Source organism: Oncorhynchus clarkii, chromosome 10, assembly GCF_045791955.1.
Source record: "Oncorhynchus clarkii lewisi isolate Uvic-CL-2024 chromosome 10, UVic_Ocla_1.0, whole genome shotgun sequence".
Classification (NCBI taxonomy): Eukaryota; Metazoa; Chordata; class Actinopteri; order Salmoniformes; family Salmonidae; genus Oncorhynchus; species Oncorhynchus clarkii.
In genome coordinates this window covers 34,695,554-34,718,662 of record NC_092156.1, presented here as the reverse complement: position 1 = coordinate 34,718,662, position 23,109 = coordinate 34,695,554, and the positions used below count along the sequence as shown (strand labels likewise).

The following is a 23,109-nucleotide window of genomic DNA, read 5'->3' as shown; positions in this document are numbered from 1 at the left end:
ACTTAAATAACACTTTCAAGATCAACTGGTTGAAAAGATGTTTGATCAATACTGATTCAATATGGTATTTCATTCCAAATAATGTGTTGGGAGGTCTTCAATTTTTACTGAAATGTAATTATATTCCTGAAATATTACCTGCTAAATTGGCTAGGTTTCACCAACAAGCTTTAATGGCCTGGAAAATATGTTTCCTGCACAATTTCTCTCCACATTAAACACTTTTGTGGAATAATTCAGACATAACTGTAAATAATAAGTCATTGTTCTACCCCAGCTGGCATGAGAGGAATATTGACTTTGTTCTTGATGTTTTCGACAACAGGGGTAATAGTCTTACATATGAACAATTTATAGCAATTTATAACATTGAAAGAGTTTCCAATACCTTTCAGAGAGTTTATTTCTGTGATCAAAGCCATTTCCAGTGGTCTAACTACACTAATGAAAACTCATCTTAGCTTTAGTAATGATCACACATTTTATCCAGTACTCAGTTTGGAAGGTGTGGGCTTACTTGAGAAATATTGTTGTAATAAATATATAAGACAAATTCTCCATTCACAAAACCAACTTACACCGAGAGGATTTTTTTTCTGGAACATTCTTATTCCTGACATTGTCTGGAAAAATGCATAGTTAAGGCCTTTCAAATATTGTATACCAAATAAAGTTAAGGAAGTGCACTTTAAAATTTTACATAAGGTATATCCATGTAATTCTATGTTATCCAAATGTGTGGGTATTGATGATATCTGCGTTTTCTGTGAAAAAGAATATGTCTCACTTGTTCTTTGAATGTAAATTTGTGTCAGAATTTTGGGAAAACCTTGCAAAATACATATTTACCATTATGAACACTACCCATGTTTTTGACATGAAGGATATAGTATGCTACTATTGCAAAGACAACAAGACCATTGAAATGATTGTGATTTTTTTAAATTCTTGTTGCAAAATACTTTATACACAAACAAAAATTCCAAAATTCTTTACCAAAATTACACATATTTTTGATTGAATTCAACGATCTTATTAAAACATTAACCCTAGTGAATAACAACAAGAATAACATTTTCCTGAATCATTATAATAAGATTTTTTCAGAGTGATTACAATTGCACTAGAATTGTATTTTTTATTTTTTTATTTCATTGATATTTTTTGTATGTTTTAGTATTTTCTTATTTATTTATTTTTTTGTTTGTTTTGTATGATGTAACAATGTAAATTGTTGATCTGTATTATGAATTAAAAAATATATTATAAATAACTGAAAAAATGCCTACACCTTAATCTTAGGGATCAAATCACACATCCCCATGTGCTACAATGGCACATCAGAATTATTTGAATATGGCAAATATTAGTCAATTATTGCATTCTATCCATGCTGGCTTTCGCGGGTGACCTGAGACTTGAAACATAGAGGGAGGGCCGACAGGCTATCGCCAATTTATTAATGCACAATTTGCCTAAATGGGTAATAGAAACACTTCAAATATAAAAAATTATTAGACACTGTCATATTTCTTTATTGTGAAATACTGCACCAAACACTTTAGCTAGATGTTAAAATGTGCCACTAAAACCTCAACAAAAACGTAAAAATGTATTACATATGTCGTGGAAATTCTACACAGGGACACTCAAAGTCATTAATCATTGTTTATTAACAGTAAGTTGGAGAGGTCACAGTCAAATTTAGATGCATAAAGTATCAGTCTGAAGTGAGCTCCGTTGGGGCAGTCCCACTAGATCTCTTATATATTGCTTACAAAGACAAGCTACATTTGCGTGATTTAGCTTATTCCTCATTCATAATCAATTAATCATTAACATTTATTATCATTCATGTGACCGACCAAAACTGGTTCATGCATGTGACAGACCAATACCTCTCCAGGCTTCTTCTCTCCAAGCTGAGACCTTGAAACTGAGATATCCCTTTCGTTCTCAAAACAAGATTCTTGGCATACTGCCAAATTGTAGATACTGATAGTGAGGATTCCTCCCAGGCAAGTTCAAACAGTCACTTGCTTGAACACGGAAATGCACAAACACAGAACAAAGAAATTGGTTATTAGAAAAGCACAAACATAACATCCATCACACATATTTCTTAAATTATTTTAGATTCATTCGGACTATTTTGAGTAAGTGATACTGGCTTTGATCCTACGGTGTCTCATGGGGGACAAACATCGGTAACTGCCACATCAAACCACACCCCCAAGACTGAAATCATAATGTCATGACTATAACTACTGTTCCCCAAGGGAGGGAAACGAGGTACAACATACTATGGGGAGTTGCACTCTCGCGACTTTAGTTGAAGGATTGAAAATCTAAAAAAGGCCAATGAAATCCACACCTTGCTGGAAGCTCCGCCTTCCACAAGTGATAAGCGTGAGGCTCAGATGAATTCCTTCAATTCAATACCTGTCTTCACCAAGCACAGGAACGGGCAGTGTGGTGGCAAACATGTTTTGTACCTTGTTTCCCTCCTTCAAGTAACAGTAGTTAAAGTCATAACGTTATGTGTTATGTTCCCTTTCAGTCAACTTCGGTACAACATACTATGGGTAAAAAGAATCACGCACCAGATACTAAAATGAAACAGAGCATCGCAGACCACCCAGACCTGACCCCGCAAGATGAGACAGTGTGGGTATTGCGCACAAGTCATGGTGCCTAGTCACTTTCCTCTGTCCCAGCTGTGAGCACACTGGGAGCAGTGACATCAAAGTGATAAAACCTCACAAAAGTGTGTGGTGATGGCCAACTCGCCGCATCTCAAATATCTCCTATAGTCAACCCTTAAAATAACACAAGACGCTGCCAGACCCTGGTGGAGTGGGCGTGTACATCAATAGATAACACTTGCCCCTTGCTGCTATATGCCAGCTCCAATGCCTGCCTCTTATACAGCGTCAATGTGGACGAATAGTAGCAATCACGTTCGGAGGTAAACCTCTATTCCCGAGATTGGACCTCTCAGATGCCAAGAACCACAGACCCCAAAATCTCTGGCTGAGGGTGCCAAACCTGCCTGTGTGCCTGGGATAATTGATCCCTTGCACAGAGGGAGTTGCCACTGGACCCCACCCATCATGAATAGGATGCATAAATCATGTTATAACAACCCTTCTACACTAAAACAAGTGACATATTAGACAACTGCAACCTGTTAAACATTACGATCTTGTGGCTAGCAAGTAGCAACTAACGTTAGCTAGCACATCTAACTCTAGCTAGCATTGTTCAGCCCATAGAAAGTCAGCCCGCTAATAACTTTGGCTTGCTTGCTATCAACTCGAAATTGAATGGCTTAACAAATGTATATTGTAGTTATACATTAACTACATAGGCTGAACATTTCCGTACCCACGGGAGTTATAAATGTTCCTTCTTGGATGTTCTAGCTAGCTAGCTACTACTGTACTACCCATGTTCACTTCTGGCAAATTTTGTCAATGCATGAACATGAAGTACCCTAAACATAGTTCATAGTCTGGCCCAAAATATCAGACTACAGCAAGTATGACCAACAAAACCAAAAGAGACATGAATCATCTTTCATCAAGTTAACCAAAAATGTACACTACCGTTGAAATGTTTAGGGTCACTTACAAATGTCCTTGTTTTTGAAAGAATAGCACATTTTTTGTCCATTAAAATAACATCAAATTAATCAGAAATACATGTGTAGACATTGTTAATGTTGTAAATGACAATTGTAGCTGGAAACTGCTGATTTTTTATGGAATATCTACAGTACATGGAGGCCCATTATCAGCAACCATGTGTTCCAATGGCACGTTGTGTTAGCCAATCCAAGTTTATAATTTTAAAAGGCTAATTGATCATTAGAAAACCCTTTTGCAATTATGTTAGCACAGCTGAAAACTGTTGTCCTGATTAAAGAAGCAATAAAACTGTCTTTCTTTAGAATAGTTGAGTATCTGGAGCATCAGCATTTGTGGGTTATGCGATTATTGCGATTATGTGCTAAAAATGGCCAGAAACAAAGAACTTTCTTCTGAAACTCGTCAGTCTATTTTTGTTTTGAGAAATGAAGTTTGAAAAAAATGATCTGCTGTTTCCAGCTACAATAGTTATTTATAACATTAACAATGTCTAACCTGTATTTCGGATCAAGTTTATTTTATTTTTTATTTTCTTTCAAAAACAAGGACATTTCTAAGTGACCCCAAACTTTTGAACGGTAGTGTATATCTAATGCAATATTTACTAATGTAAGGATAAAGAAAACAGAGAACATGTACAAAATGTTTTTTATTTTACAGGATGATATAATCATGAAGCAAACATGGAATGACTTGCGAAAATGTAGACTCAGTGAAGATGTCGAGGGAAGGTGCCTTTCATCCCTGTCTGTACCCTGGTGCAGTGGAACAATTCTTGTTCAGCCTCATAGTAGCATGATTCTGTTTCTGATTCTGGATAAATTAACTCCTGTAAATAGTGAAAGGACATTTAGATAACATTGTAAAGCTTTGTAAAACATTCACAGTGGGCTATGAGTTTTTCCAACTTGAGACCCTGCGGAGGATGAATGACCTGTCGAACTACAACAACCTTGTACTTGTTCATATGATTTGAGACTAAAGGGAGGGGGTGGGGGGCATAGCAGTGGAAGGTAAGAAGTAGGTGTAAGAGAAAATCTGAATTAAAACAAATATATATTTTTAAACCGCAGCACCCCCACACCCAAAATCTTCATGCGGCTATTTTTAAATACAAATATTTTCACCTGACCCTCCCCTTGTACTGTTAAAAATGCACCACACACATCCAATAAGCAACACATAACGTTGGGATACGGATGTAACCTTGGTTCTCTTTAGTTTTCGTAACAGGTCGCCAAACACCAAATCACGAGACGTGATTGAGATGCTTAATATCAAAGATGTTTACAGTCACGCCACACCCTTATTGTACCCATGTGATCTGTCACTATAAAAGGTGGTGTGACGTGACATCTGTAACCCAACATTTTATTTCGTTTTCATAACAGGTCACCAAACGACCTATGGGAGAGGCTGTACCAAAGAGATCGTTTGGACAACACAGTCAGGATAACGCACCTTTTAACTTAGTCCAGATGAGTCCCTGGGACGTCCTTGTATCCACCACAGGATTCAACAGTATAACAGGATAACACAGAATTCAGCTGTGGTATACAATTGTATACACATGCAAGCTGAAAGCTAGAACTTACAACATGAGGCAACAAATTGGGTGCAACAGCACCAAGAGTGGAAGGCCTCTGTATAGAACATCCATCTCACTGATGGTTGATAAGTATCTCAATGTTCTCGGTACGCTCACTTATCTAGGTTGAGAGAGAGTTCCGTGTCCAGAACCACAGACCCCACTGATGGTGTGGACATAACATTGAGCCTGTAGTACCTCATGAAAGTCATGGGTGTTGCCCAATTTGCAGCAGCACAGATAGAGCCCAGGGAGGTTCCTTTGAACATGGACCATGAAGTGACCACAGCCCTGGTAAAATGTGCTACCACACTGTCTGTAGTTGGTCTACCTGCTGCAGCGTATGATTTTGACACTGCATTGGTAATCCAAAATGCCAGTCTCTGCTTTGAGACAGCACGCCCTTTGGTGTTCTCCCCATAACACACAAATTGCTGTTCTATTTGATGAACATTTCTTGTTGCAGCAAGATAGGCACTCAATGCCCTAATAGGGCAAAGTGTATGCAGTCTCACGACTCTCCTGTGACAAGTGGGGAGGCGGGTGAAATGCCGCTATGATTAAGGGCTGAATGGCATATGATGATGAAAGCACTTTAGGTAAGAATGCTGTATTTTTCCCAAGCACTGCCATAAATCCATCTTCTGCTAAATTGAGGCATGAAGGATGTGTAGAAAACGCATGTTATTCTCCAATACGCTTGGCTGAAACAATGGCCAATAGAAAGGCAGTCTTGACTGAGAGCTCACATAGTTTAAGTGAAGACCCTGGCTGAAGTGATCATAGGACAACATCTAACTCCCATGAGTGTACTGAAGAAGCCTGGGAGCCGTAGCCTGTGGGCACCTTCCATGAATTGTGATACTAGAGTGTGTGCCCCTGGTGATGCACCCGTAATCTGGTCATGTCCCATACAGATGGCTGCCATATACACTTTCAATGTAGATGGGAACTTCCCTACAGCTATAAGCTCCTGGAGGAAAGTCAAAATGACAGAAATTGGGCAGGAAGATGGCGATTCTGCATGGTCGACACACCACTTCCTGTAAACGCATACAGCATCCCCCTTGGCCATCTGTGTGATAGGGCATCAACCCTGAGCGGGCCTGCTGGACCCTTTATGGAGAACCACATAGGACAATGGGTTGAGTCTTGCGATGCAAACAGAACGACGATGGCACTTCCGAATCGAGCTTCAGTACGTTGATGTGAACCATTTTCCATGGTGCTGATCATACACCATGGACCCCTGACTGGTTCAAGACCAACTACGCATCCCTGTAGGGAGGCCTCTGTGGTCAAAATCACCCATTTGTGAACTACGACTAGGAGAGCTCCACTGGGAGTTCGAAGTGCTAGGCTCCATGATTCTATTGCTCTCCATCAACTCATTGAAATTGTGAGATTTTTTGGTTTGTCCCTTCTGGGACATAGATTGTGACTCTTGTATCAGTGCTGTATTGGCCGCATGTGGAACAAGCCCAATGGTACAAAATTAACTGCAGCAGCTAGGAGGCCAAGGAGCCTATGACTAGCATTGTCACCTGTTTTCTCAGTTTGAATGTTGAAAGACAATTTGCCAAAGATACCAGAGTGTTGCACACATGATTTCAATGTCCAATGTCAAGCCCAGGAAGTGATTTTTGAAATAGCCTAATCATACATTTTAAAAGTGAAATGACAAATATTTAGGCTTTATTGAAGTGCTAGGTTTTAGGTCGAGGAATAGCCGCTAGGATCGGAAAGAAAGCAGAACACGTGTTAAACTTTCCTGAATAACTGCCTGCTGGGTGCATAGGCCTATGTGGCACATAGGACAACTATGGAGAATGATGATTGGCAACAGACAGCGCATCAGTATCAGAAGTAAAAAAAATAAAGCCAGACTGGCCTGCTACTATGCCTTTCTACAATCTGTTGAGAGTACACCCACAACTGATCCAAACATGTGAGTGAATGGAATAAAAATTCAAATAACAAGGCTTTTACGCCATTATTCAAATGACATTTTCAATGCAGTTTACAGAAAATGGTAACAAAAAATAGCTTTTTGTTTTGGTGTGTCTAGGTGTATGACTCGGTATCGGTTGCAGATGCTTAGAGAGAAAGATATACTTACGGTTGGCTCCGACCTGTCGTGTTTCAGGGTCATATCAGAAGTAAACATGCAGTCAGACTGGCCTGCTACTTTCTATAATCTGTGGAGAGTAGACTCACAACTGATTGGGCTATGAAGAGAGTAGAGGAAGATGGGTCAAGGATGAGGGATTCTACAAATGCTCCCGGTGAATAGTAGTCCTTTGCCAGTACAGAGTAATAGTTCCACGAATTAAATGTGCTTCAGTCAGGTTGGCTTTTTAGCATTCATTGCCATGGTTATCAACTCTACCGCAGAAATGGAACGCAAATCACAGACAATAGGTGTTGTAGGGGAAGCTGCAGGGAAGCACTTCAGATTTTACTGCAGAGGATTACAAGGAGTGTTGAATGGTGGTGTCCCATCCTCCTAGGCTGTTGGCCTGGGGTAGATTCAGAAAGTAGTGGAATGGGGTGGTGGGTTTTTATTTTATAAGTGATGGATTAGTTGGCAGGGTAATTTCTTTCCCTTTTGTATCACAAAGTGAAATATATTTACATTAATCTCCAGTTGGTGGCAGTAATTCACATTTAGGTTGCCAACCTCCATTTAAAGCTGCAATATGTAACTGCTTGGTTGACCCTACCAAATTCACATAGAAATAAGTTATAGATCTGTCATGTTCATTGAAAGCAAGTCTTTATATGTTTACATACCCTACATTACTCATCTCATATGTATATACTGTATTCTATACCATCTACTGCATCTTGCCTATGCCTTTCTATACCATCATTCATTCATATATGTTTTTATGTACATATTCTTATTCATTCCTTTACACTTGTGTGTATAAGGTAATTGTTGTGAAATTGTTAGGTTAGATTACTCGTTGGATATTACTGCATTGTCGAAACTAGAAGCACAAGCATTTCGCTACACTTGCATTCACATCTGCTAACCATGTGTATGTGACAAATAACATTTGATTTGAAGAAGTGCTAGATCTGTTATATGTGCATTATTTCTATGCTTTTACTTTCGGTTTTGTACACCAGCTTCAAACAGCTGAAAATACAATATTTTTGGTTATGGAAAATATATTTCACACCGGTTTAATACCTGCTTGTTTTGTCTGAAATTTTAGCAACCAGGAAATGGCGGAACGATTTCTTAATGCACCTTTAAAAAACACAGAAGAAGAAGAAGAACAGATTACCATTCCAAAGATGTGTATAACTAACCCAAGATAGACCACCAACTGGCGTTTCGAATGGGAACAAACAAGAGCCAAGCACGATGTAGAGAGATCCTATTGGCGCGTTCTAGCATGTCGTTGCATATTTCCGTTAGAGAACGCCTACTGTCAAGTGTGCGTATGTAATAACTCAATTGGCCCTTGCACTCCTTCTAAACAACGCAATTCATTTGGCAAAGGGTAAAGTGTGTTCGTCACATATTCTAGTTCTGGGAACAGAAAACGGTATTGAGATCAAACGTTTCATCGATGTTAAACAAATTGCAGAATGTTGGCCAAACTCCATCAATGGGCTTCCTCTCATCACCATATTTGGTGGGAAGCGTAAACGCCAACCGGATGCTTCAGATTTATACATCCGGGGAAACTTCTGTCTTATTTTTCTATCTGTGATCGTTCACCTAGCGGCAGGATATTATTATACAGGAAATGCATAAATCTTTAGCATAGTATTTTTATAAGAGTGGCTTTAGGCACCAAACAATATAGTTATACACTATTATAACGTATCTAGCTATCTTTCCAATTATACTTTAGTTTGCTAGCTGTGGCATACACCGTTAGCTACTTGAGTCTTCTAAAAATTCGAAGCTTTTAACTAGTTAAATTAGTTCGCTAAATCTAGCCTCTGGAACCGGGAAGGAGAGGACAAAACAACAAGGCACTGGACTGGTACAAGAAGGATCATAACCCCTTTATTTTATAAATCAATTATCACACCACTTCTCCCTAGATAGCTAATTAGATATGCTTTACTTCCGATTATTGATATGGTTCTGATCAGTTGATCGGACAGTCAGTGATGATCAACCTGACATAAAGTACCGTAGTTTTAAGATCGCTAGCTAGCTAACGTTAAAATATATTGGCTAAGATTACAGCTAGCTAATGTAAGCGTAGCTATCAATCCGTGGTAAATCAAATTCGTGTTTGTTGTTGTCTTAGCGCACCCGGCTAGCGAGCTAACGTGAACTTATCAGGCCAAGTAAACTAACTAACTTTAGCTAGCTGAGTTGTTACCGAACATAATAGTTTTGTCCACCAGACCGAATGTTTTCCCCCCATTGATTACAATTTTTTTACGTGTTTTCGCTATTTGCTAGCTGGGAACGCTAAATAGCTCTTTGTGTTGTATTTACAGGCACCATTGATAGTAAAACTATTATACCGTGAAAGTGTGTTCGTTTATTTCAACAGCTTGCAACTGCATCCCGCAATTCTGGGCGTTCCTGTATTGTGGGCTTTCCCCGCCATGGGGTGATGGCTAGTTCGCGACACCGTTAGCTATCGCCTGTTGTGTACAGTCGGGGGGTTTACTGTCTACCGGTCGCTCCCGCTAGCGCGATAGGATGGGGCTACACGGTGTGTATGCTAGCTAGCACACGGTGTCGTTCCCGCCAGCTGGTACCGGACTAGCTGGCACACTTTAACACACGTAAACTGCGGGAAAACAGTGCCCGACAGGCGGGGACGAATGACACTGTCTGCCGGTGTACGGCTAGCTAGATACCATTGTCGCCCCGGCCCTTCTATGGGCTTTATCGGCGACTGACATCCAACGTTATTGTGCATTAACGCCACGTACTGTACTGGAGCGCCTCTGCTAGTTTAACAATGTACCAATAGAAGTATAAAGAGAGGTTCCTGCAAATGCAGGAACACGCCGAAATGCAGGCCGCAATTCCACCCTTGTTTATTTGGTCTGGTATTGGAATCATTTGTTATTATGCAATTGATGAATGATGTATGAGATTTGCCTCTTCCACTCCCCAGGCTGAACTTCCTGGCTCTACTCATCCCATTCTCCAGACAGACAGTGAGGCAGGATGTTGGGTCTGTGGTGCATGGGTGCCCGACTGGGCGTTCTCACTCTGGCGCTGTGCTGTACACTGGCTCCCTTACCTGCACACGCGTACATCTATGCTGTGAGTCCTCATGATTGTTGAACTGTGTGATCAAGTTTGTTGTGGATTTACATGTGATCTCAGTGTACTGGCATTGATTTGAACACTTGTGTCTCTGTCTGGTAGCATTACAGCAATATGACCAACATGTTGTTTGAGGACCTGCCTGCCTTTTTTGGATCATCACTACCCAAAGAAGGACTTATGGTGAGTAGTGAGTAAGGTTTAATATCAAAATACTCAATACCAAAATGATACCATGGAAAAAGAAGGCATATTAGCCAAAGTAACAGAATGGCACTTGATCCAGACAGAAACTCCGCTACTGCTCTATTCAATCGTTAGGCATCTTTAGAGTTCAATATCATTACACTTTACATTTTTGGGTCAACTTTTTCAGAGACAGCGTGTTCGTAAAGTATTCAGACTAGAGGTCGACGGATTAATCGGAATGGCCGATTAAATAGGGCCGATTTTAAAGTTTTCATAACAATCGGTAATCAGCATTTTTGGACACCGATCGTGGCCGATTACATTGCACTCCACGAGGAGACTGCGTAAGGAGCCAAGGTAAGGCGCTAGCTAGCATTAAATGTATCTTGTAAAAAACAATCAATCTTAACATAATCACTAGTTAACTACACATGCTTGATGATATTACTAGGTTATCTAGCTTGTCCTGCATTGCACATAATCGATGCGGTGCCTGTTAATCATTGAATCACAGCCTACTTCGCCAAACTGGTGATTTAACAAGCGCATTCGCATTCGCAAAAAAAGCACCGTCGTTGCACCAATGTGTACCTAACCATAAACATCAACGCCTTTCTTAAAATCAATACACAAGTATATATTTTTAAACCTGCATATTTAGTTAATATTGCCTGCTAACATGAATTTCTTCTAACTAGGGAAATTGTGTCACTTCTCTTGCTTTCTGTGTAACAGAGTCATGGTATATGCAGCAGTTTGGGCCGCCTGGCTCTTTGCGAACTGTGTGAAGACTATTTCTTCCTAACAAAGACAGCCAACTTCGCCAAACGGGGGTTGATTTAACAAAAGCGCATTTGTGAAAAAGCACAATCGTTGCACGACTGTACCTAACCATAAACACCCATGCCTTTCTTAAAATCAAAAACACAGAAGTATATTTTTTAAACCTGCATATTTAGTTAAAATAAATTCATGTTAGCAGGCAATATTAACCAGGTGAAATTGTCACTTCTCTTGCGTTCATTGCATGCAGAGTCAGGGTATATGCAACAGTTTGGGCCGCCTGGCTCGTTGTGAACTAATTTGCCAGAATTTTATGACATAACATGGAAGGTTGTGCAATGTAACAGCAATATTTAGACTTTAAGGATGCCACCCGTTAGATAAAATACGGAACGGTTCTGTATTTCACTGAAAGAATAAACGTTTTGTTTTCTAAATGATAGTTTCCGGATTTGACCATATTAATGACCTAAGGCTGGTATTTCTGTGTGTTATTATATTATAATTAAGTCTATGATTTGATAGAGCAGAATGACTGAGCGGTGGTAGGCAACAGCAGGCTCGTAAGCATTAATTCAAACAGCACTTTACTGCATTTGCCAGCAGCTCTTCCCAATGCTTCAAGCATTGCGCTGTTTATGACTTCAAGCCTATCAACTCCCGAGATTAGGCTGGCAATACTAAAGTACCTATTAGAACATCCAATAGTCAAAGGTATATGAAATACAAAGGGTATAGAGAGAAATATTCCTATAATAACTACAACCTAAAACTTCTTACCTGGGAATATTGAAGACTCGTGTTAAAAGAAACCACCAGCATATGTTCTCATGTTCTGAGCAAGGAACTTAATCATTAGCTTTTTAACATGGCACATATTGCACTTTTACTTCTCCAACACTTTGTTTTTGCATTATTTAAACCAAATTGAAAATGTTTCATTATTTATTTGAGACTAAATTGAATTTATCAATGTATTATATTAAGTTAAAATAAGTGTTCATTCAGTATTGTTGTAATTGTCATTATTATAAATATAAAAATTGGCCGATTTAATCGGTTTTTGGCTTTTTTTTGGCCCTCCAGTTTGCGGTATCGGCGTTAAAATCATAATCGGTCGACCTCTAATTCAGACCCCTTGACTTTTTCCACATTTTGTTACATTACAGCCTTATTCTAAAATTGATTAAATACTAAAAAATCCTCATCATTCTACACACACTACCCTATATTGACAATGTGAAAACAGTTTTTTTTTTTTTGTTTGCAAATGTATAAAAAATAAAAACAGAAGTACCTTATTTACATAAGTGTTCAGACTCTTTGCTATGAAACTCAAAATTTAGCTCAGATGCATCCTGTTTTCATTGATCATCCTTGAGATGTTTCTTCAACTTGAATTGTAGTCCACCTGTGGTAGATTTTATTGATTGGACATGATTTGGAAAGGCACACACTTGTCTATATAAGGTCCCACAGTTGACACTGCATGTCAGAGCAAAAACCAAGCCATGAGGTGGAAGGAATTTTCCGTAGAGCTCCGAGACAGGATTATGTCAAGACACAGATCTTGGGAAGGGTACCAAAACATTTCTGCAACATTGATGGTCCCCAAGAACACAGTGGCCTCCATTATTCTTAAATGGAAGGAGTTTGGAACCACCAAGACTCTTCCTAGAACTGGCTGCCCGGCCAAACTGAACAATCGGGGGTGGGGGGTGGGGTGGGGCCTTGGTCAGGGAGGTACCCAACAACCCAATGGTCACTCTGGCAGAGTTCCTCTCTATGGAGATGGGAGAACCTTCCAGAAGGACAACCATCTCTGCAGCACTCCACCAAGCAGGCCTTAATGGTAGAGTGGCCAGACGGATGCCGCTCCTTAAATAAAGGTTCAATAAAAAAGGGACCACAGACTGGGGCAACGGTTCACCTTCCAAAGGGACAAAGACCCTAAGCACACAGCCAAGACAATGCAGTAGTGGCTTCAGGACAAGTCCCTGAATATCCTTGAGGGACCCAGCCAGATCCCGGACTTGAACCCGATCGAACATCTCTGGAGAGACCTGAAAATAGCTGTGCAGCGACGCTCCCCATCCAACCTGACAGAGCTACAGAGGATCTGCAGAAAAGAGTAGGAGAAACTCCACAAGTATAGGTGTATCAAGCTTGTAGCGTCATAACCAGGAAGACTCGAGGCTGTAATCACTGCCAAAGGTGCTTCAACAAACTACCGAGTAAAGGGTCTGAATACTTACAGTTGACGTCGGAAGTTTACATACACCGTAGCCAAATACATTTAAACTCATTTTTTCACAATTCCTGACATTTAGTCTTGTCAGTTTGGATCACCACTTTATTTTAAGAATGTGATCTGTCCGAATAATAGTAGAGAGAGTGATTTATTTCAGCTTTTATTTATTTCATTACATTCCCAGTGGGTCAGAAGTTTACATACACTCAATTAGTATTTGGTAGCATTGCCCTTTTAAATTGTTTAACATTTCAAACATTTCAGGTAGCCTTCCACAAGCTTCCCACAATAAGTTGGGTGAATTTTGGCCCATTTCTCCTGACAGAGCTGGTGTAACTGAATCAGGTTTGTAGGCCTCCTTGCTCCCACAAATGTTCTATAGGATTGAGGTCAGGGCTTTGTGATGGCCACTCCAATACCTTGACTTTGTCCTTAATCCATTTTGCCGCAACTTTTGAAGTATGCTTGTGGTCATTGTCCATTTGGAAGACCCATTTGCGACCAAGCTTTAACTTCCTGACTGATGTCTTGAGATGTTGCTTCAATATATCCACATAATTGTCATTCCTCATGATACCATCTATTTTGTGAAGGGCACCAGTCCCTCCTGCAGCAAAGCACCCCCACAACATGATTCTGCCACCCCTGTGCTTCACGGTTTGGATGGTGTTCTTCGGCTTGCAAGCGTCCCCTTTTTTCTCCAAACATAACAATGGTCATTATGGCCAAACAGTTATATTTTTGTTTCATCAGACCAGAGGACATTTCTCCAAAAAGTATGATCTTTTGTCCCCATGTGCAGTTGCAAACCGTACTCTGGCTTTTTTATAGTGGTTTTGGAGCAGTGGCTTCTTCCTTGCTGAGCGGCCTTTCAGGTTATGTCGATATAGGACTTGTTTTACGTTTGTGGAAAGCTACCTGAAACGTTTTACCCAAGTTAAAGAATTTAAAGGAAATGCTACCAAATACTAATTGAGTGTATGTAAACTTCTGACCCACTGGGAATGTGATGAAAGCAATAAAAACTTCTGACTTCAACTGTAGATACTTTTGTACCTGTTTCCTCCAGCATCTTCACAAGGTCCTTTGCTGTTATTCTGGGATTGATTTGCACTTTTCGCAGCAAAATACATTCATCTCTAGGAGACAGAACACGTCTCCTTCCTGAGCGGTATGACGGCTGCGTGGTCCCATGGTGTTTATACTTGCGTACTATTGTTTGTACAGATGAACCTGGTACCTTCAGGCCTTTGGAAATTGCTCCCAATGATGAACCACACTTGTGGAGGTCTGCAATTTTTTCTGAGGTCTTGGCTGATTTCTTTTGATTTTCCCATGATGTCAAGCAAAGAGGCACTGAGTTTGAAGGTAGGCCTTGAAATACATCTTCAGGTACACCTCCAATAGTCTGAAATTATGTCAATTAGCCTATCATAAGCTTCTAAAGCCATGACATCATTTTCTGGAATTTTCCAAACTGTTTATTAAAGGCACAGTAAACGTAGGGTATTTAATCCTCTGACCCACTGGAATTGTTTTACAGTGAAATAATATGTCTAACAATTGTTGGAAAAAGTACTTGTCATTTCAAAGTAGATGTCCTACCGACTTGCCAAAACTATAGTTTGTTAACAAGTTATTTGTGGAGTGGTTGAAATACGGGTTTTAATGTCTCGTATGTAAACTTCTGACTTCAACTGTATGTAAATGTGATATTTCAGTACATTTTTGTAATACTTTTTCGAAAATGTATAAAAACCTGTTTTTGCTTTATCATTATGGGGTATTGTATGTAGATTGCTTGGGGGAACAAACAATTTATCAATTTTAGGCTGTAACGTAACAAAATGTGGAAAAAATCAGAGGGTCTGAATACTTTCCGTATGCACTGTATGCATTAATGAATCAATTATACAGTCATACAATCAATTTTAGTTTTTTTTTCTTTTTCTAACCATACTACATAACATAATGGTATTCATTTATTTGAATGGTAAATGTCTTTGGAAAATTGAGATGTAGCCTAGGCCTATTGCTTATTCATATTTTTTTTTAGTTTACTCTTATTTTACCAAGTGAAACTGCATATACCTATACAAGTGAATGCATATTCAATAGCAGTGTGTGTATGCATTCAGTTATTGGGCTTGTTTTGCCTTATTTCATGGAACCATATGGGATTTATTTTATTTTACTGCAGTTTAAGTGACACCCGGCCCAGAAAAATATTTTCCATATATGGCCAAATAGAGAAGTCAGATTAGACATTTCCTAATAAGACACTTTAGTCAACACCTTTGTTCACAAAACAGCCATTGAATTATTCAAATAAGGCCCGTTTTTTTTTTCATTGCTCAGCCACAGATCCTAACGTTTTATATTCATCCCAATGTCTCCCTGTGCACCCTGGGTGCTAGTGTGCATGTGATGTTGGTCTATGTAAACCAAATGTAACCTGGATATAGCCGGTCCATGAATCGGCGTATACAAACATGAGTGGATTACCTTGAAAACAGAGGTCAGGCATTTTAGAGTCAGTCTCCAGTTCTTATTATACCTCAGTGATTCATACACAGTTTCGTTGAGGCAATAGATCATCTTTCGGAGAGACCAATTTTAAGTGAATGGCACAAACTTTATTCAATCAGCTTTTAAATCAGCATATTTTGCATTATGGTTAGCATATTATCACCAAGTACTAGGGTAGATAATTGATATTCGCTTCTGCTGTAAGCTAGCAATGAAAGTTAGTTTACAACGCTGGAAGCTACTGGTATCTTCTTGCAATGTCGAGTGTTCTAACCATTATGGATGTTGTTTTGCGAACAGTAATGAACAGTTTGTACATACCGTGTCGCATTATTCAAGTGTGTTAACTTCTGTGCAGTATGAGTGGGGAGCTAACATATGATGCAGCCTTCCCAGTGTAGGAGCAGGTACCGTATAAAGGTTTCTACACACTTAATGTGCGTAGAGTTGTGCGTACGCTGGGTGGAGTCATGCATCCTTTGTTACATGATATCTCATCAGTCCATACTCCCAAATAGCATCATTCACAAGGGGGTGACAGATGTGTTCTTGTTGCCTTCTCATTTGCTGTGAAAGCAAAATAAGAGTATTGTCTTCTTTTCTTCCCTTGCTAGCAAGTTGGCTAAACATTGCAAGCTAGCTAGCCTTTTAGCATCCCACATCGCCATGTGAAATAATATAATGAAATAATATGCCCTGGCCACTATTCTTAAACTTTCCGGTGTGGCTTAAAACACTTCCTACTTTGATATGCTTCTTCGATGTCTTCGCTCCCATATCAGCTAAAAGATAGAATGTCCACATTTTTTGTTATGGTTTCATACCAGCTATATTTCTGTATTTTTAAAGTTATATATCTTAAACTTGATTGCTAACATGCAAAATATGTTGGGACTATGCCAACAATTCATTAATGAAAGAAATACCAAAAGATTTTCTTTTAAGGGGGACATCGGCTTCGCTCAACAGACTTGATCCGTGAGACACATTTCACAGAAGTACCGAAAGTAAATACAAATGATAGTATATTTACATTTGAGTCATTTAGCAGATGCTCTTATCCAGAGCGACTTGGTACATTCATCTTAAGATAGCTAGGTGGGACCACCACATCTCACAGTTATAGTAAGTACATTTTTCCTCAATTTAAAGTGGAAGTGTTCGTTCACAAAAGGCTTTTTTCCCCTTGTTTTTTTGTGAGGTTCAGGGTGGGAAGGGGAGTGCTGTGCGATTGTTTAACATAGGGTTTCAGATTTTTTTTTGGAAGATGGGCAGGGACTCTGCTGTTCTAGCTTCAGGGGGAAGCTGGTTCCACCATTGGGATGCCAGGACAGAGAGGAGCTTGGACTGGGCTGAGCGGGAGCTACCCTCTCGTAGGGGTGGGAGGCCCAAGAGACCTAAGGTGGCAGAACGGAGTGCTCGGGTTGGGGTGTAGTACCGAACCGTTTTCATTTTCTAGTATCGAAAAAGTATAGACGTTTCCCTATACCATGCAACACTAATGTGAGAGAAGGGTAATGGAAGAGTGAATACAGGAGCAACATGTCCTTTGATCCATTGCAAACATCAGCTGAAACATCCTTTCTCTCTCTTCAAGGGTGTGTTAGTAGAGTCACGACCACTCAACGGCTGCACTCCGATAGAACCTCCACCACCACTGCCCACATCTAGTGATCCCAACACGACCACTACTAAGTACATAGTCCTCATCCGACGCTATGACTGCAATTTTGATATCAAGGTTGGTGTGTGTAGCTATGCTGTTGGGTTGCCTAGGATATAAGGTGTTGCAAATATATATATGAATTCAACAGATTATGTATTGCAACATATTCAGTGTAAAATCACACTGCGCCTAGTGTTTTCAAATGTTACAATGTCAATTATGGTTTTGTTTTTAACGCAGGTGCTGCATGCACAGCAAGCTGGATTCAGTGCAGCCATTGTTCACAACATGTACTCAGAGACTCTACTCAACATGAACTACAGCAATGGTGAGGATCCTACAATCATCACCTTCTCTAAGCTGCCTATATCCATTTCTTACAGAATCAGTTCAGTTAGTACAACGTTTACTTAACCAGGTCTCTCCTCAAAATCTCAAGTAGTCTTTATAAACCAGTATCATCCTAATAATTAAATACATTGGTAATGCTGAGTGGCAGTTCTCCCCTTTTTGTTTGTTTGTGTGTAGAAACTATTGCAGAGGAGATTGAGATCCCCTCCGTATTCACCAGCTACTACGCCTCCCAAATTCTAAGGACTTTCATCATTCCTGAACATGGGTGAGTACCATTGTGACGTTTTTTATTTTTGTCAAGCTCAACTTCCATGACAAGCTTTTAATTGGTTATTTATTTGTTCATTTCTACCCCTAGTCACAATGTTAGATGGAGGTATGACTTAACTGTCTGTTGAGGGGTTATGATTGCTAATGTAACCATTCAACAAATATTTTTTGGGATATTTGTTCATGGTCTTGCACCATAGTGAAGACCGGACCATTATTGATCAGATTTGCACTGAGATTCAGTCATATTCTTCACATCTTTGCACTCATCATGTCAACCCTGCTGAGGGTCTCAAATCAAATTATATTTGTCACGTGCTTCGTAAACAACAGGTGTGGACTGACAGTGAAATGCTTACTTATGGCCCATCCCAACAATACAGATAAAAATAAAATAGAGAAATAATAGAAAAGTAAAACACGTAATAATAAAAGTAATAGTAGATACACAATGAGTAACGATAACTTGACATTATACAAGGAGTACCAGTGCCGAATCGATGTGCAAGGGTACGAGGTAATTGAGGTAGATATGTACATATGACTAGGAATAAAGTGTGATTGGCTGGTCCTATGTGGACGTCATCACTATGTTGCAGGTGGTGTTGAGTCTGGCACTGCTGTCCCTCTTAGTCGTACAGATTTGTGATCCGGAGGTGATCGCTTTTCTGAACAATGCCCCCATACTAATGCGGATGGTGCTGTATTTGGTACGCAGGGCCTATGTGATCCTCAAGCCGGAGTTTGCCTTCCCACTCTCATACTATCTCATCCCCTTCACTGGAATAGTGGGCATGATCATCCTTGTGATGGTTGTCATCCTGGTAAGTGCCTTTAGGAAACAGAGTTGATTTCACAATTGAATAGTTAAATATTCATTTCATACATCCTAAATCAATGGAATTCAATAATTGTATTCGCATATTAAAAGCACTGTGACTCTCAATCCTTAGATTTTGGTGTGGTCTGTGTCTCATCTTGGTTTAGATTGTGCGCTGTGTGCAGTACAGGAAAAGAATGAGGAAATATAGGCTGACTAAGGAACAGCTGAAGAAGATCCCCATTCACAAGTTCACTAAAGGTAACGAGAGAGTCCCTCCACACATTCAAATGAGAATCTGTCACCCGTGTAACTAGTCAAAGACATTGCAAAACACTTTGTGAAACAGCAGTACAGTATTTCTTCTCTGGAATGTTGAGAAACCTGATTTAACAAGAAGGGTAATCTGATTGTCTGCTCCTGTTATTATTACATTACACGTAGCATTACAATGCATTGTATTTCCACCTGTCACATGTCAATCTTATTTGTATTCTAGGTGATGAATATGATGTTTGTGCTATTTGTCTGGATGAGTATGAAGAGGGTGACAGACTGCGAGTTTTGCCTTGCTCACACGGTAATTGCAAGTGATCACATTTGGCCCTGTCTCACTCAGAAGTTGTTCTCACAGGTCCAAGGCCATATGGTAACTGTTTTATTTCTGTCATCTCTTCAGCGTACCACAGCAAGTGTGTGGACCCCTGGCTTACAGGGACTAAGAAAACTTGCCCCGTGTGTAAACAACGCGTAACCCGACCTAATCCAGAGTATTCTGAGTCCGAGTCTGAGGATGATGGGGCATCTCGTGCAGATGAAGAGGGGGCAGGGGGTGAAGCTGACACCGAGCGCACCCCTCTGCTCCGCCCCTCCAACCCAGGCTCCCCTTCTGGCAACCCAGGGGCCTACTCTGCCACTGTCACCACGGTAACCACCGCCCAGTGCCTAGGCTCCCCTGGGCACAGCGACTCGCCCATCCTGGAGTACGAGGGCTACTACTCCCCTCAGGGGGAGTCAGACTCTGATACCGAGGAAGAGGGGATGGACTCCCATCCCTCAGATGATGACACTGCCCAGCTCATTGTTAGGGGTGCAGTGGGGGTCTGAAAGCCTGGAGGGAGCTGAGATAAAATTACTTTGTGTTAGCTCAATAGGGTCAGGCTTGTCCCCGCAGGGTGTTTTTAAATGGTTTATGGAGTTGTGGCTATGGAGTTGTCTCAGCCATAGACTTTCTAGAACACTATTGTCACTTTGGTTACATTGAACAGATTTACATATTTTTTCCAACTTAGACTCAATGTTGCTAGCTCTAAGATGTTAATATGTAGCCAAGATTCTGTTATGTTTTAGCAGTTCTGTCTTCAACATGAGGCACACATTGATAAGTACAGTAAATCAGTTAGCTTTGAGTCTTTGCCAGTGAACTATAACCCCCCACCCATCCCTAAAACTTAAGATTTGCACAAAATGAATCAACTGACAGGTAGTCTAAATCTTAACTAGCAGTATTTAGTTGAATACATTTTTTCAATGCACTACTTGACAATTGACATACCCCAAATTCTTATTTTCAATGAACATATTGTACAAGGAGATAACCCACCTGAGATTATTTTTGTAGTTATTGAGTAGACTCAAGTCGTCCACCAGTTGTTCTTCATATTTCTTCAACATTTTTATTCTAGTATTACATTGTTATTGCATTGTTGGGTTTTGAGTTTGAAAGAAAGGCATGTCACTGTACTTGTGCATGTGACATTAAAACGTAAAACTTGAGTTGAAAGGAAACTACAGCGCTGCAGTCTCATTAATAAGATCTCTTCCCCATGCTAGTAGTATACCTGTATGCATCTCTGTAACGGGTTTCTGTCATTATATTGGTTAAGTGGGAGTATAGTTTACTCTATGGGGTGTTTCTCTGTCTGATGGGTTTATGGAGTTTTTGGACTGTTAATTTGTTATGCATCATTGACCTGTAATTGGGGAATGCCATAGGAGATTATTTATTTTTTACTTCACTGTAATACATTTTTATTATCCAGCATGGTTTCTTTGAACTTCTTTTACTCCTTTTAAAAGTTCAGAATTTGTCCAGTTTGATTTTATTTCAGCCTCTTCTATGATCGATCGTTCAGAGTTCTTCATGATGTTGTAATGTTTGTTTGTTTTCTTTCTGTTTTTGTTTTTGACATAACTGGTGATATGGTCCGTCTAAAAGAGATTCCATCTGCTCTCTGAAGAAGTTGAACAAACTCAGGAATAGGAACATATTCACTCTGTTTGGAAATTACATTTCAGAATTCTTCATGGATATTCTTGTTTTATTTTCATACAGAATGAACATATTACACCATAGAATATAGCAAACCATCGGCACAATTCTTTCCAGTTTTGTCAGTCTCCTCACATCAGCCTTTGTCTACCTGTAGAAGTACAGATTTATTGTTAGGAGAATAGTGTGTATCTTAAGGGACTATTACTCATGTAACAGTGTTTTTTTATTTTATTTTCTGTGTAGCCTTTTATACACAGTACACACTTTAGGAACAAGGTAGGCAACCATGTATATGATTATATGTCCATGCATCAAAATACACTCTGTTTAGATATTTTTTCCCCCTGAAAATAGCAGGAGAAGGGGGATGCCAGTACTTACACATTGTTACATATTCACGTTGGTCTCCACCTCGGCTATGAATCTATTGCTTTCTGTATGCAATTTCTTGATTGTCTGTGTACATTGCGTATTCTAGTATTCCTAGGATGGCAATTATTTGTTGACAAATTATATGTTGACATCTCCTCCCATATGACATGATGTATGATTTAGCTTTTGAGTAGAATGTGCCTAATTTCAGTCAGAATGTATCTTTATTGCTGATAAATGATCAATGTTCATATACCACAATTTAATTTGTAGATGTATTTTTTTAAACATTTTGGAAATCAAATGAAAGACTTATGTCAATGTACCTTTAAGCACAAGCAAAACGCTAGTAACAATAGTAATGGAACTGGCTATAAGCTTCTGTGGCGCTCATGCCATTGGGACCAAGTTTGAAGTGTTATGTAATGCTTTCATTTATTATGTCATTGTCGGTTAGTCCTTGACTGCTGCATTTCCATAACCTCCTTTCTCACTGCTGAAGATTTATATAGTCTTGTGACATTTTATGTTGGTCCCATAAAAATAAATTACATATTTTGGGCTTCTGTTTTAAGTCTAGAGTTTTTATCAGCCAGGAATCAACTTCCTATTGACATTAGTTAGAATACGGTAAATTAACTTAAATATCCCCTCTCCTTCCACCAAAGTACCATGATTAGTGGGAATGGTGTCTTTCCTGGCTGTGTTTGAAAGTGAAGAACAATTGTCATAAGATTCACAACAGTCGTTGAAATCAGAATAATTCTAAAAATAGGCAATTTATTTGATGATAAATGTTCTAAATCATTACCAACTACAAACCTAGTGACTCATACTGTACCATAACTGAATGACAGCATGAATTTGCTTCTAGCCCCCTGCAGTTTACCAGCCCTGCAGTTCCATTGGTTGAATTGAACTGAGCCATGAATGGTTATGGTCAATGGATTGGACCAGTCACCACGCCTCTCTCATTTCTATTCTGCGTCGAAGAGACACAGGTTCATTTATAAGCAAATACCTCAGAGTTCAGTGATTAGGCTAATTAACATTGAGCATAGCTCAACAAGTCTGGCTACGATATGTTCCCTGACTGTTT

The 23,109-nt window shown here is 39.6% G+C and overlaps 1 protein-coding gene across 2 annotated transcripts; it reads left to right on the top strand.

Annotated features, from left to right (window-relative positions):
- Positions 1-8,956: 8,956 nt before the first annotated feature.
- On the top strand, positions 8,957-22,573 carry LOC139418329 (E3 ubiquitin-protein ligase RNF167-like). 2 transcript variants are annotated; one of them, XM_071167700.1, is made up of 10 exons: positions 8,957-9,245; positions 10,347-10,498; positions 10,604-10,684; positions 17,851-17,994; positions 18,160-18,247; positions 18,448-18,538; positions 19,262-19,367; positions 19,531-19,624; positions 19,863-19,943; positions 20,043-22,573. In XM_071167700.1, the coding sequence occupies exons 2-10, from the start codon at positions 10,400-10,402 to the stop codon at positions 20,468-20,470; spliced, it is 1,212 nt and encodes a 403-aa protein (XP_071023801.1). In that variant the 5' UTR covers positions 8,957-9,245; positions 10,347-10,399; the 3' UTR covers positions 20,471-22,573. The 2 variants fall into 2 exon arrangements, with proteins under 2 accessions (XP_071023801.1, XP_071023802.1); XM_071167701.1 differs by lacking the exon at positions 8,957-9,245 and adding an exon at positions 9,856-9,935 and having other exon boundaries at positions 20,043-22,572.
- The last annotated feature ends 536 nt before the right edge of the window (positions 22,574-23,109 follow it).